This window comes from Aspergillus wentii (assembly GCF_001890725.1).
Source record: "Aspergillus wentii DTO 134E9 unplaced genomic scaffold ASPWEscaffold_5, whole genome shotgun sequence".
NCBI lineage: Eukaryota > Fungi > Ascomycota > Eurotiomycetes > Eurotiales > Aspergillaceae > Aspergillus > Aspergillus wentii.
Genome location: NW_024467836.1, coordinates 2,079,772 through 2,107,459, shown reverse-complemented (window position 1 = coordinate 2,107,459; position 27,688 = coordinate 2,079,772). Strand labels below are relative to the sequence as shown.

Below are 27,688 nucleotides of genomic sequence, written 5' to 3'. Positions count from 1 at the left end.
TCACCCCGACGGGAGTAGTAAAGATGATCACGGTCATATTTTATCTTTGCATTTCCCGAGGAATGATGAAAGCAAGGGATATTTTGACATCTAATCTTTCCGCGCAATATGATTTGTGTCATTGTAACACCCAGACAGACGATGACTTCAAACAAGAACCTAAGGATGAATGACCTCGGTTTTACTCACCCCTAACATGCTCAAATAATTGTCATATTCGACATGTGTAACTACCATCCACTGACCACATAGGAAAGCAAGGGATAGGAAAAGGAATTTGAACCTTTATAGACTAGTAGTCACCTATAGATCAAGCATACTTAAACCTCTATGATCCTTCCAGTGTAAAAGATATCCTCAGCAGCCCAGAGTCATCTCAGTGAATCCAAACAAACGCAACAAGTCTCTTCATGTCCAAAAATATCTCCACCATGACATTGTAAGTATAGCCTCTCGTATTTGAAGATACATCTCATAACATAACATTATCTAGCACCACAGAGGAACAATTTACAGCCTTGACCAAAGCATCAGGCAAATCGACCAAGCCGAAGTCGCCAAGATCTTCCATCAATTGAAGCCCGTTACGAATGAAACTCTCATCGGAGAATGGGATGCCCATGTCTTTCCCTCTGATTCTGACCATCCCCGTCATGGTCTAGCAGAGGCATTGCTACCCTCGGGGAAAACATTCTACTCTGCTGATCACGCGCAGAAGGTCGCTATCAGAGATGGTAAAAGGAAGAGGCAAGAGTTTTGGGGAGATGTCTTTGTGAGTGACTATACTTATCCAAGGGGAGTGATTCTGATGAAGATAGACGGCCCAAGCGGAATTCAAAGGTGTTGTTTCTACTGCAATCATCTATGATGATCATCCTATGATTGAGTATTTTCGATATGTGGATGATCACACCGTTGCCGGTGCGAATTGGTATAAGAAACTCAAAGATGCTGGGATTTACTATTTCTACATGACTCGCACTGGCAACTTGAAGGATTGATTGAATGCCAGTCATCACGTGGTGATATCATATATTCATCTTCATTTTGATTGCTCTTTTACTATAGTTGATGCAGTTGTTCTTTTTGGCTGCCTCTGCTGAGTGTAGATCTGCTGTGTTGTGGCGATCTACAGTTCTCACTTCCTTCCACTCGTTTAGCTAGACCAATAACGAAGCAATTGGCAATGATAGCATGATATTCTTTTTTTCCTATGAACATCCAAATTTCACTGACCAGTCAAAGTAAGCAAAAAGGCTGGCGGTCGTCAGTCCAGACGCGGTCCGAACCCCGGACCGAAGCCCTTGCTTGTCCCGCGGCGATCATGACGGTCCGACATGTGACGTCTCCATTAAAATACAATAGGAAACGGAAAGCCCATCTAGAACTGAAAAAAGACTTCAGTTCATCAAGTTAGTGGATGAATTTATCTTACCAGAAAATGACGTCTTCGCTACCATTTGCAGACCCCCTGTGGCTCAACCGCGGCTTTAGTCCATATTACGATGAGTCCCATCGTCGACTTCAGAAAGAGGTCCGCGAGTATGTTGACACTTACATTTCTCCATATTGCGAAGAATGGGAGAAGCAGGGTTCTGTACCTCAAGAGGTATGTTGAAATCAATGTTTTCTGAAGAATGGAGTTGACCGTTAGCAGGCTCTGAACCGACATTCAGAATTAGGATACACAGCAGTCGCATCATTCCCGCTAGCCGCAAATTATCTCAATGGCCAGCGACTTCCTGGCAACATTAAACCCGAGGATTGGAATGGGTTCCATGACTTGGTCGTCATTGATGAAATCGCGCGATGCGGCTATCTGGGTATTATCTGGGCACTGGGGTGTGGAAACTCCATCGGTGGTCCACCGGTTATCAACTTTGGGAATGAGGAGCAGAAGCGAAGGTTTCTTCCAGACATGCTGACCGGAAAGAAAAGATTCTGTCTTGGTGTGACAGAGCCTGACGGTAAGTCTTGTGAGTGCCAGTACCACCACTTCGAGGCTAACGAGCCCTGATATAGCCGGGTCGGACGTCGCAGGAATCACCACGACGGCAGAAAGAAAAGGAGATGTCTATATTGTCAACGGTGCAAAGAAATGGATTACTAATGGGATATTTGCTGATTATTGTACTGCTGCGGTGCGGACAGGAGGAGAAGGCACCCATGGTATATCAGCACTGGTCGTTCCTTTGAAAGCTCCAGGTGTCACCTGCAAGAAGATTGACAATTCTGGTGTTCATGCAAGTGGTTGGTATCTCTGATATGCTTTGTTTGAATGTACTAACGATGCGCAGGCTCGACATATATCGAATTTGACCAGGTAGAAGTACCCGTGGCGAATCTTCTAGGGCAAGAGAACAAAGGATTCCCGATCATCATGAATAGTCAGTTATTATTCACCATGAGATTCAAGTGAGAGGATACTAACCATAGCAGACTTCAATCACGAACGACTATGGCTGGCTTGCACCAGTCTTCGCATGGCGCGAGTGTGTGCCGAAGACGCGTATCAGCACGCCATCAAACGTGAGACGTTTGGCAAAAAGCTCATCGAGAACCAGATGATCCGCTCCAAGTTCAGTGCTATGGGCCGTAGCCTCGACTCCACATATGCTTGGATGGAACAGCTGGTGTATATATCGGAAGTTGCCAAAAGGAAAGGCACCGATGCCAGGATGGGTGGACTGTTTGCAAACTTGAAGGTGCTTGCTGGACAAACGTTGGAGATGGTCAACCGGGAGGCACAACAAGTTATGGGTGGATTGGGGTACTCGAAGAATGGACGGGGCGCTCGCATTGAGCAGATCAGTCGAGACGTACGAGTGATGGTGGTAGGAGGGGGTAGCGAAGAGATTCTGTCTGATCTTGCTGTGAACCAGGAGATCAAAGCGATGGAGAGATTGAGTAGACTTTAAGATAGAGTTGGTATACGCAGATAATCACACATATCAGATTGACAAACCTATCATCTAGTCTTGTCCTGTCGAGGGGATTGGTCCAGGAAAGAGCAACACAGCTTCCAGACACCCGATATCACGGGCTGACCATCAAGCCATCTTCCTCAGGCGCCCAGGCAGCAAAGTAAACAGATAAGCCATCATTATGTGTTCCCCCTAACAAACCCAGGGTGACTGTGGTGCAGTGGTCTTGACGCCGCTTCTGCTAAGGCCGGCGACTTGCGCTGCACCGTCCAAACAGGAGTCCTGGGTTCGAATCCCCTCAGGGGGGCTTACGCTCTCCGGGGGTTCGTCGAATATCCCTACTGCTGGGATTTCGTAGCCCACCGTGCAGCTTCCACCTTAGAGGAAGGAGGCTGGTTCGCGGGGTTGGGGTGAGCTTTTTGTTATTCTTTTTCCTTTTTCCTTTTTTATTACATGTACATCCACAGAACAGCTTACTCTTTTTGAAGCAGATGAGGCTATTCCCATCCAGATCCATCTCCCATCTCCCATCTCATGTCTCCTGATAAATATTCAGCCCATGACATGATTTATTAATGAAGCTATTCCTATTACACAACAGAACAGAGCACCTTTCCCTCCTCCACTGCATCTCCTATCTTCCAGTTCGTCTCAAACTTCCCACTCGCCCCGACCGTGATGCTGACTTCCATCTTCATGCTTTCGATTACCATCACCGTTTCTCCAGACTTTACTTCATCTCCCTGCTTTTTCAAAACAGACAGAACCTTGCACGGCATGGGCGCAGTGATGGTCTTCTGCTCAGGGTCATTCTGCGATTTCGCCTCCGTTCGTACACTCTCGCAGTACGATAGAAGGCTTGATCTTTCAAACTCGACATGTGTTCCTAGGGAAGGGAAATGGCAGTATATCCTCTGGGTCTGGTTGAGTTGGCCTGCCAGCGCATGGGCGCGGTTGGAATGGATCACCACATGGGCGAGGATTTTGGATCCGTTGATCGAAACCTCCATTGTTGATGCCAACCAGGATTCTTGTACCGCTGGAATTCCTTCGGCGGGTGTCCAGCTGTTGATATTCAACTTGTACGATGGGCCAAACCCTTTCTCTCCACCGCGAAGTATTTCGCTGATTGCGTTGTATTCGGCAGTTACTTTTTTTGCCGGTGATATCTCCATGTCCTTGTCTTTATTGTCGTCTGCGCGGATAGGAATCAAGCTGACCTCTTGAATTTCGGGAGAAGAATCACTTGGACGCTTCCACAAACATAGGATATGCTCCTTGCTTTCTGCTTTCCGATCGTATGGCCATCCAATCGGATCAACGACATCACAATGGACAGAAACAGGATCAAATCGTTGGTTGCGGAACTGCTTGCGAATATTTTGAAAGGGTCGCTTTCTGGAAGATCCCGAAGCACGGTCTGCTAGATTCCGAAGGAACAAACAGGGGATGATGGATAACTCTCGAAGGTTGGGGATACTAGCGGGACTCAGAAGGTCGTTTGTATTTGACGGGATAAACGATGTGGTGTATGCTGGATTGTGAAAGGCTTTGCTCAAAAGACATCGCTGCATAAACAACTGATTTGTCTTGACTCCAACGCATGCGGTATTGGCCAGAACCTTGGCCATTTTTTCGATTGCCAATGTTCTCGTTGGAGCCCACACCACTATCTTGGCAATCATTGAGTCGAAGTAGATGGAAACGGATGATCCCGTTTGTATCGCTGTCTCATATCGGACATCTCGGCCAGGACCTAAGACACCTTTTGCTGGAAGCCAAAGATGGACTCTACCGTGTTCGGGGAAGAAGTCCCGCTGTGGATCCTCTGCACATAGCCGGCATTCGATTGCATGGCCTTGCTGGGAGAGACTCCGCATCACTGAGAGACTGCGCAAGCTACCACCCGCCGCAACAAAGAGTTGCAATGACACCAGGTCAACACCTGTTACTTCTTCTGTGATAGGATGTTCGACTTGAAGTCTCGCGTTGACTTCGAGGAAGTAAAATTTGTTCGTTTTCACGTCGACCACGAATTCAACGGTACCAGCGTTCTCGTATCCGATGAGCTTTGCGATACGAACTGCCGTTGCACTCATTGCCGTCCTGGTTTCTTCCGTCAGAAACGTACAAGGCGTTTCCTCGATAACTTTTTGATGCCGCCGTTGAACTGAACAATCGCGGTCAAGCAGGGATACAACTTCTCCGTGACTGTCGCCAATGATTTGGATCTCAACGTGTTTGCTGCTCTCAATGTATTTCTCAAGAATACAATCACTTGATCCAAATGATCGTTGTGCTTCTGACTGCGCACGCTCCAGTTCTTGTCTCAGCTGGGAGGCCTCGTGAATGATTCTCATTCCTTTGCCGCCACCACCAGCAGATGCTTTGAGCATTACTGGGAATCCTATCCCAGCTGCAGCTTTTTCAAGGTCTTGTACATCTTGACTGGATCCGGAGAAGCCGGGAATTAATGGGACATCAGGAGCATATTTTCCTAGATAGTCCTTGGATGACCTTTTGTCTCCTAATGTTGACATGGCAGCAGGACTCGGTCCGATGAATATGAGACCTGCCTCGCGTACACGAGTGGCAAACGAGGCATTCTCACTGAGATAGCCGTATCCGGGATGGACTGCCTGTGCGCCAACTGAAACAGCTGTGTTGACCAACAGCTCGACATCAAGGAACGGGTTACTGCTGCTCCGGTCGATACTCCCGATGTTGATTGATTCATCTGCATCGAGGATATGCCGGGAAGATGCATCTCTGTGCCGTTAGTATCGTTTAATACAGATACAGCAAGATGTACTTACTCTTCGACATAAACAGCCACCGAGGCAATATTCAGTTTTCGACAAGTTGATATGATTCGACAGGCGATTTCTCCTCTGTTTGCAATGAGAACCTTTTGGATTCTTGGTCTTCCATTCTCATCCACAGGCGGTGGAGTGAGAAATAATGGATTTCGCATAGGCGCGGCGTGAATATCTGTGGATTCGTTCATATTGTATGGAGAATAGATATTGTTAAAATGAATAATTAAATGTTATCTACTACATAAAGAACAGTTGGTATTCATAATCGATCTATACATGCTCCGCCCTCGGTCCGGTCCGGCGGATGCGGACCGTATCGGATATAGTATTAGTGAGCATAATTTATGAATATAGTTCCATGGTTTGATATTGTATATGACATGGAGTAGTTACAGCAACATTTCAAAGTAATACATAAAAACAATAAATCAATTCAAGTACTTGAATGCTCTAAATCCTAGCCAACAACCGACTCGACTCAGCACCCGTAACACCCCCCGCCATAACAACCTCCAAACACATCCCCACCACATCCCTCGTATCCCTAGGATCAATAACCCCATCGTCAATCAACGCCGAACTAGTCGAATAACACTCCGCGTCCCTATCCACCCTCTCCTTGAACACTCTAACCCGCCCCTCCAACTCGCCCTCGTCCACACCTGTCCCTTTCGCTGCCGCACTCCCCCTCTGCACCGTCTCCATCACGCCCCCCAACTGCTCAGCGCCCATAACACTGCATCGTCCCGTAGGCCAAGTAAACAAGAAGCGAGGCGCATATGCACGCCCACACATAGCGTAGTTACCCGCGCCGTACGACGCACCTAGTATGATTGATATGTGAGGCACAGTAGAGCAGGAAACGGCGGCGACGAGCTGAGCCCCGGCTTTGATGATACCCGCGTGTTCGGCTTTCGCGCCAACCATGAAGCCGGTCACGTTGTGCAGGAATAGCAGCGGCGTGTGGGTTTGGTTGGCGGTGTGGATGAATTGGGCGGTTTTGAGGGCTTCGCTGGGGTTGAGGATGCTGGTTGTGTTGGCTATTATGCCGATTGGCATTCCTGCGTATATCAGCTTGCGTTCATTATAAATTTAAAAAAGTGTAGGGGGGAGATACCCATGATATGCGCAAACGCAGTAAGCATGTTCTTCCCAAACCTCGGTTTGAAGATTGACAGGCGCGAGTCATCGACGAGTCGGAGGATAACTTCTTTCATGTCGAATGGTTTCCGGATATCCGGGTTGACGATGGAGAGGATATCCTCGATTGGGTAGCGGGGTGGGAGGGCTTCCTGTGACTGTAGCTGTCGCGATGGTGACTGCAGAGTCGAGACCCATTCTCTTGCTTTTTGGATAGCGTCAAACCTACCACCATCAGTATCTTACTACGAAACAAACCAGAAAAAGGACATACTCATCAACAGCAACCTCATCCGCCAACCCCGTCCTCCCCCCATGAACAGCCGCACCCCCCAACTCCTCCGCCCCAATGACCTCCCCCGTCGCCATCTTGACCAGCGGCGGACCACCGAGAAACGCCTGCGCCTGCCCGTCCACGAAGATCGTATAATCCGATAACGCGGGATGATAAGCCCCGCCGGCGGTGGAGGAGCCAAAGACGACCGCGCAGGATGGTTTGCCGGATTGGGTGCGCCGGGCGAGGTCGCGGAAGAGTTGGCCGCCTTTGTGGAAGACGCGGAATTGGTGGGGGAGGAAGACGCCGGCCTGATCTTTGTTAGTTTGTGTTATATGGGGGTGAGGTGGGGAGGGTACCGATTGAACGAGGGAGATGAGAGGGAGGGAGTTTTCCGAGGCGATTTCCATCATGCGGTTGATTTTGAGGACTTTTCATTAGCATCTCAGCATTATAGGTTATTAGGTGAAATACCAGTCATCTCATTCCAGGCCCCTCCACTCTGCGTAGGAATATGCGACATGACCAGACACGGCCGTCCACTGCATAATCAGCATCTTCACAAATTAAATAGAAAGAGAAAGAATACCACACACTCCCAATCCCCGCAATCAAATTCCCACAAGGCGTGGAATCCTCATTCTGGAAGCCAGCAAAACAGCCCAACTCCAGAAATGGCGAGTCTTGGTCCAGGAGTAACGCGATGCGATCTCGAGCTGCCAACATTAACACATGCCTAAAATGAAGACTATGGTAACATACGCAATAACTGCCCCCTGCTTTGATGTCGTTTCAGTGAAGATGCCGTCCCCTCGGAAGAAACCTGTTCGAGGTATTCTTCGTATTTGGTGAGAATGGGGATCCAGCTTTCGTGGTTGGATTTGGATTGGGGGGTCTGGGTGAAGGTTGAGGGGATTGAGGGGTACATTTTTGTTCAGTATGATAATTATTGAATAGAATAGTTGTGGTGATAGAATATTGGAGATGGATGAGGAGGATATACTCTCGTTTTGTATGCGGACCGAAGCCCGAACCGTCGGCCCACTCATACATGAATACATCACTATAAAACAAGAACAAGATATGAGAATATCTACTAATTAAACAATTTGACAATATCCACGATAGAATGTCCCTAATCCACGGCCCAACCTCATCCCCCCTCAGCAACAAAACCATCTCCACCCTCATCGCCGAACAAACAACCCACCATGGCGACAAACCAGCCATCATCGTCCCGTGGCAATCAATCCGACTCACCTACCGCCAATTATCCGAACGAAGCGCCGTGATCGCCAAAGCAATGCTCGAGGTGGGATTAAGGAAAGGCGACTGCGTCGGTATCATGGCGGGGAACTGTCACGAGTATATTGAGGTGTTCCTGGGAGGAGCAAGAATTGGGTGTCCGGTTGTTGTGCTGAATAGTTTTTACACCGGGGAGGAGGTGAAGAGGGCTGTTATGCTGACTTGTATGTTGTCATTTCTGTTTTGATGGATGAGTATTAATTTATAGCGTGCAAATTGGTCTTTATCGCAAAGAGAATCGGGCAGAGGGATTTATCTAGCCATGCTGAGATGCTTCGTGGATTGCCTGAACTAGATCGGGTTGTCTGTCTGGAAGGGACTCTGGATCAAGTGCAGTCCTATAATGCATTTACGTCGAATAGGCATTCTGTGTTTATGAAGGATGCCATTCTTCATCGGGCTGAGAAGATGGTGACTCCGTCTGATATTCTCAATCTGCAGTTTACATCTGGTGAGTCTATCTATCTATCTATCTATATGCTATACTGACAGTATAGGAACAACTGGATCCCCCAAAGCAGCCATGCTCACCCACAAGTACGTCGATCATCCTCATCTATACTACATACTAACAAGATAGCAACCTCATCAACAACGCTTCCTCTGTCGGAAACGCCCTCCACCTCTCCCCATCCGACATCATCTGCTCCCCACCCCCCCTCTTCCACTGCTTCGGGCTGGTAATGGGCTTCCTGGCTTCCTTCACCCACGGCAGCTCCATCATCTTCCCCTCCGACTTTTTCAATCCAGCGGCCGTCGTTGACGCCCTTATCGCTGAGAATGCGACTGTCCTTCTCGGTGTGCCGACAATGTATATTGCCGAGATGGAGGTGATGCAGAAGACGGGGCAGAAGCCGACATCTCTCCGCACGGGGTTGGCGTCTGGCTCGGCTGTCTCGATGACGCTTATGAATACTTTACGGGGGAGAATGGGCGTTGAAAAGATGCTGATCGCGTACGGGATGACCGAGACGAGTCCGGTGACATTTATTACGTCTATGGATGATTCGGATGAGAAGCGATCGTCGACGATAGGGAAGGTGATGCCGCATTGTGCGGCGAAGATTGTGGATAAGAAGGGGGATATTGTTGATCGGGGGGTGAGAGGGGAGATATGCACGAGTGGGTATGTATTGCAGAAGGGATATTGGAGAAATGAAGAAAAGACGAGAGAAGTGATGAAGGTGGATGACGAAGGGGTGGTGTGGATGTATACCGGGGACGAGGGGTATATCGACGAAGAGGGCTACGGGCATGTTACGGGGAGGATCAAGGATATCATCATCAGAGGTATTCACCATCTCATCTATAAGATATACGATAACTAACAGTCTAGGGGGCGAAAACATCTGGCCGACCGAAATCGAAGAACGACTCATCTCGCACCCTCTCATCAGCGAAGCCAGCGTCGTTGGGCTCAAAGACGAACGATACGGCGAGGCTGTGGGCTGTTTTCTCAAGGCTGCATCTAAGCTATCCGATAAAGAAGTGCAAGATTGGGTATCGCAGACGCTGGGCAGGCATAAAGCGCCCAAGCATATTTTCTGGATCGGCGATGCCAGAGTTGGCGATGACTTTCCCAAGACGGGGAGTGGGAAGCATCAGAAACATGTTATGCGGGCGATGGGAGATAGATTGATTGCTATTAAAGCGAGGTTGTAATAAATACTGTCTAGTTGTTTAGTTATCAAGGTGATGATGCATTTACTTTTATAGATGTTACTCCTTGGAGACTCGGAGCAGTAACTAGATATTTCCCAGATAAGCCAAAGTCAAATTACTCCTTTTATCTACTATCTATGATCTATCTATGATCTATTCTATTTTATCTATTATCTATCTGTATACAAATGTAACCTCACGGACCGCCGGACCCGGAAATATAACGACTGCGTCATACTTTGGCTTCATCCGAATGCCGCGGTCCGGTTATCCGACACATTGACTCATCTCATTAACTATCCATCCATCTCATCTCAAGAATCATCCAGCATAGCAAAATGCCAGCAGTCCAAATAGTCGAAGTCGGCCCCCGCGACGGGCTGCAAAATATACAAGACACCGTCCCAACAGCCACAAAACTAGAATTAATCCACCGGCTGAAAGACACCGGATTACGCACGATCGAGCTGACATCGGTCGTTTCGCCGCGGGCAATTCCCCAACTGGCAGACTGTCGGGATGTACTGAGCAGTGAGGGGATACGCAAATTACACGATGAGGATGGCAGATTTCCTGTTTTGGTGCCGAATTTGAAAGGGTTGGATATTGCTGTCCAGCATGGGGTGAAGGAGGTTGCGGTGTTTGTGAGTGCGACGGAGGGGTTCAGCAGAGCGAATATCAACTGCAGTGTGGATGAGGGGATTCAGAGGGCCAGGATGGTTGCAGAGAGGGCGAGAGAAGGCAATGTTGCTGTGCGAGGGTATGTCCATCCTGCTTGAATAAGTATGATACTGACTGTATAGATATGTATCGTGTATCTTTTCTGATCCCTTTGATGGGCCGACATCGCCATCATCGGTGCTGCACTGCGTCAACGCCCTGCTGGATATGGGCTGCTACCAAGTCAGTCTGGGCGACACACTCGGGGTCGGCACTCCAGCATCAGTCCACAGTCTCATCGTTTATCTTACTGAGAATAACATCCCCCTGGCCAAGCTAGCTGGCCACTTTCACGATACATACGGCCAGGCAGTGGCTAATGTCTGGGAAGCATATCTCTGTGGCCTACGCGTGTTTGACAGCAGCGTTGGCGGACTAGGCGGATGTCCATTTGCACCAGGGGCAAAGGGGAATGTGGGCAGTGAGGATCTCGTATACATGTTCCAGAATGCCGGAGTTGAAACTGGTGTTGATCTGAGGAAGCTGGTCGAGACAGGCGTGTGGATATCAAAGAAGCTATCCAAGTCGAACGCCAGTCGCGCTGGCGTCGCCATCGCCGTCAAAGAAGGCCTCGTCTCTCTATCCGAGATATCCAAGCCAAAGCCATCTTTATCATGGACTCTCGTCAAAGACAGCGACGGCCTGCTCATCCATCGATCCGGCGTCAATCTCAAAATCACCCTCAACCGACCCAAAAACGGCAACGCCCTGACAACATCCATGATCGCAGACCTCACCTCCACCATCTCCAACGCCTCCGCCAACCCCTCCATCTCCCGCATCATCATCACCGCAAATGGTAAATTCTTCTGCACCGGAATGGACCTCGCCAAAGGTTCAACCCCCATTGCCCAGTCCCCCTCCACCAGCACCGCCCAGTTCCACCGCCTCACCACCCTCTTCGAAACAATCGACACCTCGCCCAAGGTGACCATCGCCGCCATCAACGGGCCTGCATTCGGCGGCGGCGTCGGCCTCGCATTCACCTGCGACATCCGCCTCGCCACGAAAAAGGCCACCATGACACTAAGCGAAGTCAAACTGGGGATCTGCGCAGCGGCCATCTCCAAATACGTCATCCGCGAATGGGGGCTCGCCTTCACACGACAAGCCATGCTCTCCGCCCGTCCTATCCCAGCACCGGAGTTGAAGGCGTTGGGTGTGATATCCGAGCTCGCAGCCGATCAGTCCCAGCTTCAGACCCATCTAGATGATATGCTTGTCCGGTTGAAGGTTTCCTCGCCCGACGCGTCGCGCATGTCGAAGGAGTTGGTTAGGCTTGCGTGGGCTCATGCGGGGGGCGAGAAACAGGCTGCTGGTATTAAGGAGTTGTTTGATAGTATGATGCATCCTGAGAGAGATGGGGGGTATGGAGTAAAGGAGTTTCAGGCGGGGAGGAAGGTGGATTGGGATGTTTATGCGGAGAGGAGGGGGGGTGTGAAGTTGTAGTTGAGTCTGATTTCTGGTTCAGAGCGATTAATTTATACCTAACTGTCAAATCTGGTGGATGCGTAGATCTAGGAAGCTGAATATTCCATAGCTATCCTATACAACTTCATAAACACTCAATTCATTTATCTCGCTCATCAACCGGATAGTTATATATATCCAGAGAACCTATCATAATTCAGGTACTAATACAACATTACCACTTCCTATCTACTAAACTCTCTCTACCTCTATAACATTAAACCCTTAATATAATCCAATTAAATAACCTTATAATCTATCCGACTGGCTATCCTCGGCTAACCAACGGATCTTCCCCGCATCTACCAGGCCCCATAACACATCCATACTGGTAAGTATTAGTCCACCCAATCGGATCATCCAAATTGCACCCAATACCGTACCATACCGTACTGACAGCTCCCCGCATCTCCTCAACGCCTCCAAGTCCAAATTCGCCCATATTTTCGTTTCTCCTCAAGATTCCGCTCTCTTGGCCATCACGCCCTGTGTCATTGCGATGGACTTTCGTGTGGATTCTGTCCAGGGTGGGAATATTAAGCGCATTCGTCAGGCGTGCGCAAGTTGCAGGTACGCTCCCAATGACTTGAATAAACAAACACATTGAAGGTATCTTGCTGACCGCTTTTACGTGTAGGAAGAAGAAAACAAAATGCTCCGGCGAACGTCCTATATGCTTCCACTGTCGTCGGAATAAACGGTCGTGCGTGTATGAGCCGTACTCTGCTACGGTCGGGGATCAGCCTCCGACCTCGTCGCTGGTGGGCGTGACGGATAATGTATGTTGTTGAAAGAATTGGATTGGATGAGATACTAATGTTGGTGCGTCAGGCTGAGCTGTTGCAGAGAATTAGCACGATTGAGTCGCGGCTTGCGGAGTTGAGTGGGCAGACTGGGCGGAGGTGAGTTTACGTTTATTGTATTTGGGATGATGCTGATTTTATAGGAGTGCTTCTGATTCTTCGAGTCTGGAGGATTTTTCGTCGAATGATACTGCATTCCGTCGCCGACCGTCTGTTGAGAATACATACAATGCTTTCCCTCCATCCCCTGTTCTTCAATCCCTGATCGATACGTATTTCCTACGCGTCCACAACCAGCCGTATTCCTACTTTCAAGAATCACTATTTCGACAACGATTGGATAATAACCTCCTTCCACGATGCCTTGTTTTCGCTGTCCTAGCATCTGCCGTGCGATTCTCGACACATGAATACTTTAACGGACGAACGCACGAAGCGTCAGAGACATACGCGCGGGAATCATGGCTGGCAGTTCTAGCAGACCACTTGACCGTGGAAGACAGCATGAATGTACACGTCGTGCAAGCAGTGAACCTACTTGCTATTGTGGATTATACCGGTTTGTCCAGATCCCAGCTTACCCGGTATAGATGTGCTAACGTCACAGCCGGTCGAGTTAGTTCGGGATGGTTGAAGATCGGCCTTGCTGCGCGCATCTCCCAAGATCTGCATCTGATGACAGAGCCGGAAGGTTGGTTATCGTATACAGAGCAGGAAGAGCGTCGTCGGGCATTTTGGTCTGCGTATCTTGTTGATAAGCTGATTTCCTGCGGACAATCGCGTCCACTGGCTATTCTTGATGAAGATTGTAATGTTCAACTTCCGTGTGATGAGCAGACGTTTCGAGATGGGCAGTGGAAGAAGACGCCGACTATTGGACAGCTGTTGAGTTGGAATACGGATGTTTCTGAAACGCCTAGTCCATTTGCGTTGACGATTCTGATGGCATCTATATTTGGTCGTTGCACGAGATACTTTCACCAGAAACGGGGTGCTGATGAGATTCCTCCATGGGATACGAAATCGGAATTTGCATCGATCACCTCGTCTCTCCTGTTTCTCGAGACCTACTCGCATATTGGAAGCAAGTCTATCTCTGATTTGATTCATGAGAATCTACAACCAGATGGAACGGTTGACCACCAACAAGTCGGGCATCTTGTGTTTGCCCATGCCATATTCCATCTCTGCCATTGTCTTTTAAATCACCCTTTTTCTTTACGGCTGCGTTTGAGACCGTTCGGGTCCAAAACTCCCGCTAGCTTTGTTTCCAGAGCTCTGCAGGGGAGTGGAGAACATGCGAGACAGCTGTTGGATTTGTTAAAAGAAGCCTCTGACTCTGGCTGCTTTATCGAGTCTTCTTTCTATGCTTACTGCATAGCGATACCTGGGGGTATCCTTTCACTGTATTCCCATCTTGACATCCAGAGTGGATCTGAATCCTCAGATGCACTGAATTACTTCCAAGAAAGCGTAGACGCTTTAGACAGACTAGGACGGCTATGGACGCATGCTTCCAACATGGTGAGTTCACCACAACCTGCCATGTATATCAACTAACCAGACAGGCAATCCGACTCCGCGAATTCCACGCCCAATCATACAAATATACCCATCTCCTCGATCCAGCTTCCCAAATCGACGATCTGGACCCCGCAACCGAAGGAATCTTCTGGTCAATGGTAGACTACGGAAAACTAGGATCCAGTCTTCGTCGAAATCAGAATCAATCCGATCCAAGCCCTTCAAACATGCCATCTCCGTCGTGGTTATTCAACCCAGAAGCCATTTCCGGGCTATCACCTAGACTTCCGTCAGGGGGCGAATTTCTCGATACAGGAACACCGAGTATGAGACTTAATGAAGTTGAATATCTGTTGAATTGTACTCCGACTGCGAGTGGACTGTTATGATTTTGACGATACTCGGTTGGTTATACTTCAGTCGGTCCGCTTTCCCGCTATCCGCTCCCCGCCTCGGTCCGACGAGGGGGTTCGTTGAAAAGTGTCTAATGTTCAACTTTTGTCAACATACGGCATGTAATGAGAATATACGACTCGATATGGTTGAAAAAAGTGGAAATACTCACCAGCCCTCGCCCTGGGAAAGCGTTGCGTCGGGGACTGCAGCGGCTATTCTGGCGAATGTCCTTGTCTATCCACTAGATATGTACGTGAGATTACCTGCATATAAGGCAATTCTAACATTTTAGTGTGAAAACACGATTACAAGTACAGGTGCAACAGAAACAAGACGACAATGACGAAGAGAAGGCCGATGACGCTGGTCCAAAACAATATGCCAACGCCATCGAAGCAATCCGCCAAATAATCCAAGAAGAAGGCATTTCCGGCCTGTACAACGGCCTAGGAAGTTCAGTGTTAGGAACTGCCTCGATGAACTTTGCCTACTTTTTCTGGTCCGCGACTGCGCGCGACGCATACCAATCCGTCCTTCGATCGTACAATCAGACAGACAGTAACAGTATCACCAAAGAACTGGGACTAGGCGCTGTCGGTGGCGCATTGGCTCAGCTCTGCACGAATCCCATCTCCGTCGTGATTACACGACAGCAGACTCGTCACGCGAATGACGAGAAGAAAAGTATTTGGGAGACTATCGTCGAGATTGTTCAGAGCGAAGACGGCTGGACGGGGTTGTGGAGGGGGTTTAAGGTTAATCTGATTCTTGTGATTAATCCGATGATTACATATGGATCTTATCAATGGCTGCGGGGGAAGTTGTTCACGAAGAAGAATATCAGTTCGAAAGACGCATTCAGTATGTCATCTCATATTCCATCGGATACATACATACTAACACAACTAGTCCTCGGCGCTCTCTCCAAAGTAATGGCCACAATAGCCACCCACCCACTAATCGTAGCAAAGACAATGCTCCAATCCAAACCACCGGAATGCCGACAGGGAAAGCCGTTTCGAAGTTTCACCGAAGTTCTTCATTACATTTTCAAAAACGAAGGCCTGTTGAGGTTATACAAAGGCCTACTACCCCAGATCAGCAAGGGATTCTTGGTGCAGGGATTGATGATGGCCTTGAAGGAGAGGTATGTGATCTGCATGAATACGAGGCGCTTGCTAATCGTGGTGTCTAGGACCGAGATGCTTATTTTCGTTGTGTTGGCTATGCATCGACGGAGGATACGTTTGCTGGGTTGAATGAAGATGATATCACTATATATCCTAGATATGACTTATACAGCCACACTTTGTACATATAGTGGCCTGAATTATTTTGAACAGAAAACCTGGAAAAGCTCAAACTCAACGCTTGTCTCCATCCGGCTAGCTTCAACTCAGCTCTCTTTAGCTCTTCCCAAATGAAGTCATGCCAAGCCGCTAGTCCCACATCTGGCCCAGACAAGCTCGGTTCTGCCTGGTGTTTGGCTGGTTTGCATCGTATCCAGGCCGCAGAGTGGGTCCGATGCCTGGGATGTGGGGCTTCAGCCTCTTGGGGCCTGGGCTAACCCGATGTAGCAATCCTCACACAGCTCACTGGATCTTCGTTTTGGGTTCAAAAGATGGGCTGATCCGCGGTTCGTTTTGTTTGCTTTCGTCTTCAGTTTCTCAAGTCAGATCAGTGCTTGCTTGGTTTAATCTTTGAAGTTTTTTTATTGCACTGTTTTAATACTATTCCACCACAATGGCAGCATCTTCCTTTCCCGCTGTCCCAGCTAAACACGCCGACTTTCTCTCACACCTTAATTCCCATCCTAATACCCCCATCCAGCAACTTCTCCAACCGTACAATGAGTACGACGCTGTTGCCAGAAAAGTCTTTGCCCAGGAGCCATCCCACCCCGCCCTGCAAGACAACCATCTGAACGTCGTTCCGGTGTACGACGAAGCAGGATCCACGAGTGCGCAGATCCGAGCTAGAGATCTAGCCTCGGAATCACCAGAAGAGACACAGCGGTACATCCTCCCACTCAGCGATGAGAACCGCAGACCGAATGGCTCGCCGGCCGTGGTGCCGACGATCAAGGAGTTCCAGAATAACTTTTCCATCTTCTCCGAGGGTTCACTGAGTGATCTGGACTGGAGCAATGTGGTGGTGGCAGGCAGTGCGGTGGTTACGTCCCTCATGCCGATTCCGGAGAAACACCGTGCGTCGAAACGTGCGCTGCGCCAGTTCTACCATGAGCAGTTTGCGCCGGCGTCGGATGTGGATTTGTTCATTTACGGACTGAGCGAGGACGAGGCGGTTGAGAAGATTAAGCAGATTGCGGATCGAATCAGTAATGCGATTCTGTACGAGACGACGACAGTGCGGACCAAGAACACTATTACGATTGTCTCGCAGTATCCGACGCGCCATGTGCAGATTGTTCTGCGGATTTACAAGTCCGTTGCGGAGATTCTGACTGGGTTTGATGTTGATTGTTCTTGTGCGGTCTACGATGGAAAGCAGGTTTATGTGTCTCCTCGTGCGTTGGTCTCGTATATCACCCAGACCAATCAGGTCGACTTGACGCGTCGGTCGCCTTCTTATGAGAACCGGCTGTCCAAGTACTCGCATCGTGGGTTTGAGGTGTACTGGCCGCAGCTGGAGCGGTCGAGGATTGATCCTGTGAGTCTGAACCTTGATGTAGTAGATGGTTACTGATTGTATAGACCATCTTTGAAAGAAGCTTTGCCAGAACAGTCGGTCTTGCCCGTCTGCTCGTTTTGGAAAAGCTTCCCAAGACTTCAGATCGAGAGACGTATTTGATCAAACGACGAGCTGAACGTGGCAGACCGAATCCGAACACGTACAGCCGGTCGAATAAGTTACACGGAAACATCAAAGATATCTGGGAAGATGAAACTCCCGATTGGCAGGAGGAGGATGAAATCTCTGATTACAACACTTTTGTAAGACTCCACGTTCTTGCTTTGTTGCGTGACTAACCTCTTGAAGAGTATCCCATACGGTGAAAGGTTCCATGCTCGGAGGATCATCAAGCTGCTGTATACCAAGGACTTGCTGCTCAATGCCGAGTGGAACAAGCCCAAGGATCGAAAGGTCCATCTCCACCGTCATCCGGCCTTTTTCGGTTACGTCGCGGACGTGATGCATGACTGCTGTGGTGACTGCCCCAAGCCGGTCACTGATGAGGAGAAGGAGGTGGCAGAGGAAGAAAGCAAGACCTACATTTCTGGGGATGTTTCCTTCATCAAGGATGACCCTGGTCGCCAGGCTATTGGAAGTTTCAACCCGATCACCGACACTGATTGGACTGGTAAGTGACTCTCTTTCATTCTATATACCATTGCTAACTGTATAGAAATGGCCTATGTTGGAAATACCGAGCGTCTGTGCCACGATATCGTTGAACATGATCTCGAAGGAGTCAAGAATTGGCTGGCACAAGACGGAGCCGATCCCAACACCCGCGACTACACTGGCAGAACACCCCTGCATTTGGCCTGCATGACATCTACACCGGAAATTGTTCAAGCCCTTGTCGACCATGGCGCCCGGTTGATTGCCCGTGTGGTGGATGGCAGAACCGCGTTGCATATGGCTGCTGCTCGTGGCAGTGTGGAGATTGTGAGAATCCTCCTTACCAAGAGCGGACAGAACGAGGAGGAAGAAAACGACAAACAAGACGCAAAGTCAGCATCCAAGAAACAAAAGCGGATCGAAGAGAAGAAGGAGAAGAGCGAGCTGGATGAAGATGGCGATTTCGTCAACATGGATGACAGTACTTCCGCCACCTCCTCTTACGTGGATGTGCGGCATGAAGATGTCGAGTCTGATGTCGCTATGCTCGACGGCGAAAATGAACTCGAGCCCGACATTTATGACATCAACATACCATCCTGGGATTTCAAAACCACTCCACTCCATCTGGCCATCCTCAACGGTCATATCGACGTGATCGAAGAGCTTGTCTCTTCTTTCGGTGCTGATGTTCTGATGCCCGTCAAGCTTATGAACGATAACAAGACCGCACAATATGCCATCTTGACTTTGGCCCTCGCACTCCGTCTGCCGCTGGAAAAAGCGAAACCAATCACGGAGAAACTTCTGCAACTTGGTGCCTCTCCAGCTCAGGCCGATGTGCAGCGTCATACAGCTTTGCACTATCTTGCCGCTACTTCTTCTACCGAGCTGCTGGATCTATACCTCCACTACAACGAACCTGCTGTGAAGCGAGTAATTAACCACCTCGCCTTTGAGGGCAATCGGTACAACCATAGTGTGTATTCGGCATTTGGGACAGCGATCAATGCCAGGAGCCCAACCGAAGCCCTTCGGCTTCTTGAACTTGGCTCCGACCCGTCGATCAAGTTTGAGCAGTTTTTGAAGTCTGCTAAACTGGCGAATAGCTGGGTCAATCATAGCACAACCGAGAGAAACCTGGAATACTTCCGAGAGACGATCAGCCAGCCTATCATCCTCGCAGTGCAGAAGGAACTTCCTCTTGTGGCACTGGAACTGCTTGCCCATGGCGTGGATCCGAATACGCTTACCGGTGCTGCACACGGTATCATCACCAATGAGAGAAAACGCAGGTACACCAAAGGAGAATCTTTGCTCGATTGTGTCCAGGAGAAAATCAAGTCTCTGCGCAAATACCGCGGCGAGAAAGCTGAGGGTATGCGCCAACTTCACGCCTTGAGTGTACCCCTTATCAAGGAGGATGATCAATTCTATCTCAATGTATTCCAGGAAGGCACCTACCAGATGTGGGCAGCCAGGAACCAACTCCAGGCAGCAAAAAAGGAGAACGAGGACGCGGAAAGAAGGTACAATGAAGCTGTCAAAGGATTAGCTCCAAAGGGATGGGATGAGAAGATGGCCGCAGTGAAAAGTCTTCTCTCCGAGTACCAGAAATTGGAGGCTGCGTTGATCGAGAAGGGGGCAAAGCAGTTTTATCAACTTCACCCGGACTTTGAGAAGCCGTCTAATTATGACCCATACAGGCCTATGGATTACAAGCCTGGGCCGTTCGAAGTGAAGTTGACATTTACCGTTCCGGATTTGACTGATGTGAGGAAAGATGGATATTTGAGATTGTAAGTGGACTCCTTCTATTCTCACTCAACGCTAACATTGCACAGGTACGAGGCTGCGTGGAACGGCGACTTGGATGCCATCAAGTCCCTTACCCTGGGTCTGTGGGCGTTTGGTCCGAAAAAGGACAACTCTCCTCTCCAGATCAACGTGCAGGATAGCTGTGGTTCCTCGCCGTTTTCCATTGCGCTTCTCCGTGGACACCAGGGTGTTGCCAGGGGAATCATTGACATTGCCAAGAGCCAGTACAAGCCAAAGGAGGCCCGTGAAAAGAGATACAAGATGGAAGAAGGCAGCGATGATGAGTCGGAAGACGATGTCAATGTGATTGGTGAGGATGTCGATGATGAATTCACCGTCGACAATATCGGCGAGGTGGACACCGAGGTTGTCACCGATGCAGCACCTATCTTGTTGCTGTCTAGTCGATTCCCAGTGACTCAACTAGCAGATCCTCTCGGGCAGAAGAAGACTCCTAAGAGATTTTCAGACGATCAGAGGGAGCCATACGATCTCATCGAATACATGATTGCGACTGAAAACATCGAGATGCTGGTCTTTTTGCTTGACCTCTGTCAAGAACTGACAAAAGCAGACTCGGAAGATGAATCCAACGTATACCAAGCAGACGAACGCTACTACGAACTGGCAATCAGACTTGGCCACCTGCAGTGTCTGGAGCAGCTGATCAAGCGCGGTGGTGCTGGCTTTCCCCTCGACCAGCTGGTGCAGAAGAGCGGCATTGAAGTCAAACCAAAGACCAGATACTACCGCGGACTCACCTTCCATGGCCAGAAGCACAAGGACTGGGCATCGGCTGGAAGGGAGTTCCAGTCGCGATTCCAGAGCACTCATGCACCGCTGCTGAGGGCTGCATTCAACGGTAAGTTGAACAGCACCGAGTGGTTCTTGGGAACGGCGCCGGCGCGGTACTATCTCGAGTTTGCAAAGGCGCATGAGCAGGATGACAAGTTGAGCGCGCTGGCAAAGTCGACTGGTGGACTGGAGGGTACTATCGGAAAGTGGCTGGGGATGAGAAGTAAGTATCCATCCATTCATAGATAGAGTGTAGCTCACGAGTTAGATGAGCTGGTCCTGCACTGCGCGGTCATGGCCAGGCCGGACGATGAATCGTGCCGCCTGATAGAGTATCTGGTGAAACAGGTACCGGAATGTCTAGAGGCCAAGTCACTTGAAGGCCACACGCCTCTGACCCTTGCGTTCTCGCTGCACCGGAAGAGCTACGCTGAGATTCTCATCAACGCCGGCGCCAACCAGGCCGCTCGCGACCGCAAGGGCAACAACGTGATCCATCTGCTACTCTGGAAAGAGGGTGGAGAGGCGCGTACGAAGCCAGACGGTCTGAAGGAGTTGCTTGAACTGCTTGATCCGCGATTGGTTCCGTCGTTGCTCACGGAGCGGTCGTCCGACGAGCCGGGCTCAGCGACTCCGCTTGCGCGATGGATGCATGAAGTCCAGGATCGCACATGGAGCCCCCGGTGCAATTCATTCAACCTGGACATGAACAACGAAACAGACGAAAAGGTAGCCGCGATGCGTGCTTTCCTCGAATTCGCCGACTCCACCGGCCAAGAACATCTGGGCGTACTCGACGGCTCCGGAAACACCCCCCTGCACAACGCAATCAAGCATCTCCTGCCAAGGCAGCTGGAGATGATGATCCAACGTCGCCCGGACCTGGTCTACCGCGAGAACGCGACGGGATCGACGCCGTTCGAAATCGCCGTCGACAACTGGCTGTATGAAGCCACGGTGGCCCCGCCGCATATTCCCAGACATGACCCAGATTGGCAGGAGAGAGACATGGACGAGTGCAAGGCGACAGTGGACAAATCCGCAGAGTACTTTACCGTGGAGCATTCCCGCCGCCAACGCAGCCAGCGCCAGATCATGTACGACATGTGCCGCGAGGCGATGAAAGACGACAGCAAAAAGCGAAAGCTGGTCAGTCTCCACGAGGCCAACGAAGTAGCCAAGCGATTGGCAGCGCGTCAACGCAGATACACCGAGATGGCAATGGACACCGAGGAGGAGCCAGAAGATGAAGTCAAGATGTGGTATTGCAGCGCGAGAACTTAGCCTTCCATTAGCTAGATAGCACTAATCAATCACATTTCCGTTCACTTGTTTACAGTAGAAGCGGATTCGACAAATCCGCCGGAAACCAGCACGGAAATACATCCTCGTGGCGTACGCACAGATGACCAGAACAAGCCATATCAAAGTGAGCGCCAAGCTCTCCTCCACAATTTACCCCGCAAACTTGGCAGTCTTGGCGTGGGGAACTGGCTATACAGTATGTAGACAGTGGTGGCATTTCCGCTGGTGGATTTCCGCTTGTGTATATAACCATCATCACCTCCAACATGGATCAGTCAAGTCGGTCAAGCAAACAAGAAAGAAGGAAGAAGAAGAAACCAAGATGACCATGGCAGATATCGACGAGAAGATCACCGACGCAGTACACCAAGAAAAAGCACCCAGAATCACCACCATCGATAACTTTCAGGTTCTGGGACTGGATGGTGACGATGCGGATTTTTATGTTAATTTTACAGAGGATAGGCGGAAGGCGTTGATCAGGAAGGTATGCACCCACCCTATTTATCGATCTTGTATAGTGAGGCTGACTGACAGTGTATATAGATTGACATCCGTCTCGTGCCGATGCTGGCAGTGCTATATCTGATCTCGCATCTTGATCGAGCTAATATCGGCAACGCCAAGATCGAAGGCTTAGTTGATGATCTTGGGCTCGATGGGATTCAGTGGAATATTGTGTTGAGTATTTTTTTCGTTCCGTATGTTTTACTGGGTACGTCCCTCCTCTTCCTATCAATATAAAAATGAATGCTAATGTGGTGTAGAGGTCCCAAGTAACATGCTGCTCAAAAACTTCACCCGCCCATCCATATACCTGGGCATCCTCATCGTCTGCTGGGGAACTATCATGACCATGACGGGCGTCGTGCAGAACTTTGCCGGCCTAATGGTCGTCCGCGTGCTACTCGGCGTCTTCGAAGCTGGCTTCTTCCCTGGCGCCGTGTATCTCTGCACATTCTGGTACATGCCCAAAGTCCTCTCCACGCGGCTAGCGATATTCTACTGCGCGAGTGCGTTATCCGGCGCCTTCTCCGGCCTCCTCGCCGCCGCCATCGCCGAAATGGACGGTGTAGGTGGGTACGAGGGGTGGAGGTGGATTTTCATCCTCGAGGGCATCGCCACTGTGTGTCTTGGTGTGTCGTGTTTCTTTTTGTTGATTGACTCACCGCGGTTATCGACCAAGTGGTTGGATGCAGAGGAGATACGGTTTCTGGAGTTGCAGATGTTTATCAAGGAGGGGGGGATGATGAAGGAGCAGGCGAAGGAGGATGGGAAGGTGAGATGGAAGGATTTGAAGATGGTGTTTATGAATTGGAGGTTGTATTTGTTGGCGTATATTCTGCTATGTCAGAGTGCTTGTTCATACGGTACCTCCCTCTCTCTACTCCTCTCTATACAAGATACTAACTGTATAGGGACGAAATTCACTCTTCCTACCATCACGAAAGCAATGGGCTTCACCAACACCAACGCCCAGCTGATGACAGTCCCTCCCTACGTCGCAGGCGCTCTATCCGCCGTCTTCTTCTCCGTCCTCTCAGACAGATTCTACTGGCGCATGCCGTTCGTCGCCGCACCGCTGATCCTCGTGGCCATCGGCTACGGCGTGATCATCTCCTTCCACGGCGCTCTATCCGAGAACGTGGGCGGCGCCTTTTTCGCCGTCATCCTCACCTGCATGGGCATCTATCCCATCCATCCGGCCACGACCTCCTGGACAGCGAATAACATCGCCCCGTCCAGTCGGCGTGCCATCGGGCTAGCGTTTAACATCTGCATTGGGAATATCGGTGGTATCATCGGGAGTTATATGTACATTGACTCGGAGAGTCCAAAGTACTATACTGGCTTTGGACTGAGTCTGGCGTTTGGAGGGAGTGGGTTGATAGCGGCGTTGATATTGGAGACGTCGTATATCTGGGGGAATAAGAGGAAAGAAAGGATTGGGGAGGACGAGGTGCGAGAGAGGTACAGCGAGGAGCAGTTGTTGGATATGGGGGATAAGTCGCCTTTGTTTAAGTATACTCTTTGATACAGCTATATATGAGGTTATATACATGAATATGATGAGTTATGTTATTATTTGACAACAGCAAGTCGACTCCTGACGAATACATTCCGATTAATATCCGGATTAGGGAATCCCTCTAGCTTCACCTCCTTCCGGAAGAGCAGACAGTATGTTGACCCACCATAGTGGAACATGCCCAACTGGTCTCCCTTGCGAATATACTCGCCCTCCTTGACGGTGATATCACACGTCGACACTTCTGTCAGCCCAACACCCAGAAAAGCAACCAGCCCGACCGCCGGATCGTCCGATTCGATGAAAATCACCGCTCTGGTCGCCGTGGCCGTCATGAATTCCTGTGCGGTGACTTCTCCGGTCATGTCGATGTCCTGCTTGTGGGCCTGCGGGTTGCCGACGCCTTCAAACAGCGGTTCGGAATAGTACGTCCCATCGACGACGTAGGCTTTGACGATCCTCCCGGTGATGGGGGCATGCCAGCGATGGTAGCTCAATGCGCTGAGGAAGGCTTGGTAGACTGTGCCGCCGATGAAGTGGGTGGCCAGACTATCGTGAGCCAGCATGTCGATGACTGAATATGGCTGTCCTTTGACCCAGAATCGATCGCGTCCTTTGACATCGTGGGCGACCTTGTATGGCTGGGATTCACACGCATTGGCAATGACTCTGCTATCACCCGGTGCTGCAACAGGTCGCACTTCCGGCTTGAACTGGCGGGTAAAAAAGTCATCCCACGATGTGAAACCGTGATACTTGGCTGACGGATCACACACAAACAGCGTCTCAAACGGAGAATGGGCCGCGGGATCAAAGGTGCCATTATCATGCCCGACATTGCCCACCAATGCCAGACACTCCCTGCCACTGTTCCCAAACCAGCCCGTCTCAGAATCGTTCAATACAACGGCGGACTCTTCCGAGCGCAGGAATTCCCCCCACGCATTCAATATCTTCTTGATCATCTTATTCACCTCGGGATCCAGGAATGCCGCATATCCACTCGGCGTACCCATCGGCCAGTCGAGCACCGCGTGGATGGGCAATCCGACCTGACGAACACGATGCGCATCGTCGCTCCATGAAGGCGCGGTGGTGAGCAGGTGATTCAACACCTGCAGCAGATGCGGATAGTCGCGGATCTGCGGGTTGCCGATTGGATCCTGCGAGTAGGGCTTTTTGTGGGGGATTTCTTCAAACATGGACGAGATGAGGAGGTAAACGCGGGTGTTTGATTCGATGAGGTCTTGGAATTCGACGAGGACGGGGTGCAGGTCGCGAGGGTTTTGGTCGACGTGGGTGATGATCTCGCCGAGCCAGTCGCGGTGGATGCTGTGCGATGAGGGCATCCATTTTCCCAGTCTTGAGGTTATTAGTATTGTCGGTATTGTCGGTATAGATGGTGTGGTGACTTACTGATGCAGACGCGGAACGTGGTGTTTGGACATGATGCAGTCGATGAGAGTGTGTTGGAACATTGTGAAGATGAATATATTATTCTTATTTATTATTTTGTCTTTTGTTGTATCCTGTTTTGATATCTGACGACATCATCATTATGACGCTGGGTGGAGTAGAGATATGATGTCATTCATCGCCATATTAACTACTGTGTATAGATGGCAGATGCGCCATTCTTTATTAACTATAGATGCAGCAAACAGACTGCATGCAATGGAGGGATGAATGAATGCTAAGTAAGACAATGAATGTAAATATCCTACTGCCTATTCCTACAATTCACTCACGTAGAATTCGTATTATAAAAGGGGTTGTAGTACTCTCCCATTTTCTCTACTCTTCGTATATCTCCATCCATTGTATATATATTTCATACTGCACTTTATATATCCTCGGGCGATATCATCATGGTTGCTATCTCATCTGAATCCCTCGTATTTGACTTGATACTCGTTTTATTCTCCCCCACAGCCCATATCCCTCGAACTGCCTGGGGTACATGCCGACTGGACGGCAACCAGATGCCCTTTCGAATACTTTTGGAATATCTCGTCAAGCCCAGTCTCGCACATCATTTCTGGAACCAAGATTCGACGGGAAAATTTAATCTCTCCTACGATAACTTCCTGTTCTCCGTGGTGAAGAACAGGGACGGCATGCCGGTTCTGTCATGGCATGTTAGAGCCCAGTTTGTCCATGATAATCCTTTTAATGTCGCTTGCTTACGATGTATAGGACACTGCCTGGAATATCCAACGCTGAATTGTTTATCCCCGAACTGCAGCTGACATGACGTCGGATGATTGTCGACATGATGGTCGATCTTCCTTTGGTATGTCCATTCTATCTTTCCTGGAGTGATATGCTAACTGACTAGTTGTACGCGAGCTTTACGATGGATGCAAGTATGCTTCCTCCTTTCATGACTGTGCTGACAGAAATAGAACGGATCTCGCCATCGGACAACCTCTCTCGTGGCAAGCCGGTCAACACATCTCTGCGCCTGATGGTCTGTCGAAAACCACGGTGGAATCTAGTTTGTTCATGTTCCGATGCCGATTGACGTGGCCAGCATTCTAACTGGCAGAACGAGACGCAGGTCTCGTAAAGATATCAGCTATGCGGCACAATAATCAGGTGTTGTTCTGCCTGCGCTTCGGCGCGTTCGTCGTGTGATCCCGTACGATACATCGATGTTTGAGTACATGATTGAGTATTTGATACTAATCGTGCTTTCAGATCGCCGTGTCTTGTCCTGTCGCTGCGCAATAGCATATCCAGCTTCACATTATAGATATCCAAAAGCCATCGGATAGTACTCTATCCGAAATGGAAAACCAGAGGGGCCGAGGACAATGGAAGTCCATCGGTTGTAAGATACCCTTCATTTTCGATTGAGTGTACTAATCTTTGTATAGGGCGTTCGGTGGACAAGATGCGTCAATTCAACCATTTCTCAAACAAAGTATCAACCCAGGTACTGCTTGCAACAGCTCGTCGGGCATCAGCTTCACCTCCTGCTGATCATCTTACGAAAGGGCAGAAATTACGGGCCATGTGGTCTCCAAACACACCCACAGATGGAAACGGATGATCCCAGTGAATACAGACACATTCTCGTCCTTCCAGACTACAGACTTGAGCGAATCGTCCAAAGACCACATACCACAAGGAATCGACTCACGCCAAAACGAGATATCTCGTTGATGGAGACTGATCTGAGAATGGCGACCTTGGCGACTCAGACCCCTTGAAGCCCCAGCGCCCATCGGCGGAAAGGTATACTACGAAATACCTCTCGCCGTTGGAAAAGTCAGTAAATCCGTGGAATTCACCTTCGAGATACTCAATCTATCCGGAATGGGAGATCGTCGGGCTCCGTTCACTGGGAAGCAAAGCCAAATATCTGCGGGTATCTAACTACCTCTTGTGTTTGA

At 49.6% G+C, this 27,688-nt stretch overlaps 10 protein-coding genes across 10 annotated transcripts; 8 read left to right on the top strand and 2 right to left on the bottom strand.

Moving 5' to 3' along the window:
- Window positions 1–431: 431 nt before the first annotated feature.
- ASPWEDRAFT_173844 (uncharacterized protein) lies at window positions 432–1,001 on the top strand (the record flags this gene model as incomplete). The annotated part of the gene is made up of 3 exons (XM_040831142.1): window positions 432–439; window positions 502–772; window positions 819–1,001. 3 exons carry the CDS (start codon window positions 432–434, stop codon window positions 999–1,001), a joined length of 462 nt encoding a protein of 153 aa, XP_040688106.1.
- Window positions 1,002–1,441: 440 nt separating this feature from the next.
- On the top strand, window positions 1,442–2,918 carry ASPWEDRAFT_112758 (acyl-CoA dehydrogenase family protein; the record flags this gene model as incomplete). The annotated part of the gene is made up of 5 exons (XM_040828353.1): window positions 1,442–1,609; window positions 1,658–1,967; window positions 2,023–2,250; window positions 2,298–2,387; window positions 2,440–2,918. 5 exons carry the CDS (start codon window positions 1,442–1,444, stop codon window positions 2,916–2,918), a joined length of 1,275 nt encoding a protein of 424 aa, XP_040688105.1.
- A 596-nt stretch (window positions 2,919–3,514) lies between these two features.
- Window positions 3,515–8,085, bottom strand: ASPWEDRAFT_70122 (uncharacterized protein; the record flags this gene model as incomplete). The annotated part of the gene is made up of 8 exons (XM_040839100.1): window positions 3,515–5,693; window positions 5,741–5,915; window positions 6,217–6,804; window positions 6,861–7,108; window positions 7,158–7,587; window positions 7,632–7,699; window positions 7,747–7,873; window positions 7,920–8,085. 8 exons carry the CDS (start codon window positions 8,083–8,085, stop codon window positions 3,515–3,517), a joined length of 3,981 nt encoding a protein of 1,326 aa, XP_040688104.1.
- Window positions 8,086–8,283: 198 nt separating this feature from the next.
- Window positions 8,284–10,124, top strand: ASPWEDRAFT_158213 (uncharacterized protein; the record flags this gene model as incomplete). The annotated part of the gene is made up of 5 exons (XM_040829743.1): window positions 8,284–8,626; window positions 8,671–8,913; window positions 8,960–8,999; window positions 9,043–9,752; window positions 9,799–10,124. 5 exons carry the CDS (start codon window positions 8,287–8,289, stop codon window positions 10,122–10,124), a joined length of 1,659 nt encoding a protein of 552 aa, XP_040688103.1.
- Window positions 10,125–10,385: 261 nt separating this feature from the next.
- Window positions 10,386–12,493, top strand: ASPWEDRAFT_70121 (uncharacterized protein). Its single transcript, XM_040839099.1, has 2 exons — window positions 10,386–10,884; window positions 10,928–12,493. Exons 1-2 carry the CDS (start codon window positions 10,463–10,465, stop codon window positions 12,291–12,293), a joined length of 1,788 nt encoding a protein of 595 aa, XP_040688102.1. The 5' UTR covers window positions 10,386–10,462; the 3' UTR covers window positions 12,294–12,493.
- A 283-nt stretch (window positions 12,494–12,776) lies between these two features.
- On the top strand, window positions 12,777–14,852 carry ASPWEDRAFT_582505 (Zn(II)2Cys6 transcription factor). The gene is made up of 5 exons (XM_040838374.1): window positions 12,777–12,884; window positions 12,952–13,093; window positions 13,146–13,216; window positions 13,264–13,676; window positions 13,725–14,852. Exons 1-5 carry the CDS (start codon window positions 12,814–12,816, stop codon window positions 14,675–14,677), a joined length of 1,650 nt encoding a protein of 549 aa, XP_040688101.1. The 5' UTR covers window positions 12,777–12,813; the 3' UTR covers window positions 14,678–14,852.
- A 327-nt stretch (window positions 14,853–15,179) lies between these two features.
- On the top strand, window positions 15,180–16,296 carry ASPWEDRAFT_113440 (uncharacterized protein; the record flags this gene model as incomplete). Its single annotated transcript, XM_040828408.1, has 3 exons — window positions 15,180–15,286; window positions 15,330–15,898; window positions 15,947–16,296. The coding sequence occupies 3 exons, from the start codon at window positions 15,180–15,182 to the stop codon at window positions 16,294–16,296; spliced, it is 1,026 nt and encodes a 341-aa protein (XP_040688100.1).
- A 412-nt stretch (window positions 16,297–16,708) lies between these two features.
- Window positions 16,709–22,240, top strand: ASPWEDRAFT_70119 (ankyrin repeat protein; the record flags this gene model as incomplete). The annotated part of the gene is made up of 6 exons (XM_040839098.1): window positions 16,709–17,707; window positions 17,752–17,991; window positions 18,038–18,359; window positions 18,405–20,142; window positions 20,188–21,179; window positions 21,213–22,240. The coding sequence occupies exons 1-6, from the start codon at window positions 16,781–16,783 to the stop codon at window positions 22,238–22,240; spliced, it is 5,247 nt and encodes a 1,748-aa protein (XP_040688099.1). The 5' UTR covers window positions 16,709–16,780.
- Window positions 22,241–22,526: 286 nt separating this feature from the next.
- On the top strand, window positions 22,527–24,567 carry ASPWEDRAFT_184914 (putative MFS transporter). The gene is made up of 4 exons (XM_040832046.1): window positions 22,527–22,748; window positions 22,808–22,976; window positions 23,029–23,631; window positions 23,680–24,567. The coding sequence occupies exons 1-4, from the start codon at window positions 22,584–22,586 to the stop codon at window positions 24,294–24,296; spliced, it is 1,554 nt and encodes a 517-aa protein (XP_040688098.1). The 5' UTR covers window positions 22,527–22,583; the 3' UTR covers window positions 24,297–24,567.
- Window positions 24,038–25,738, bottom strand: ASPWEDRAFT_60805 (phosphatidylserine decarboxylase family protein; the record flags this gene model as incomplete). The annotated part of the gene is made up of 2 exons (XM_040838535.1): window positions 24,038–25,652; window positions 25,707–25,738. The coding sequence occupies 2 exons, from the start codon at window positions 25,736–25,738 to the stop codon at window positions 24,344–24,346; spliced, it is 1,341 nt and encodes a 446-aa protein (XP_040688097.1). The 3' UTR covers window positions 24,038–24,343.
- Window positions 25,739–27,688: the final 1,950 nt, after the last annotated feature.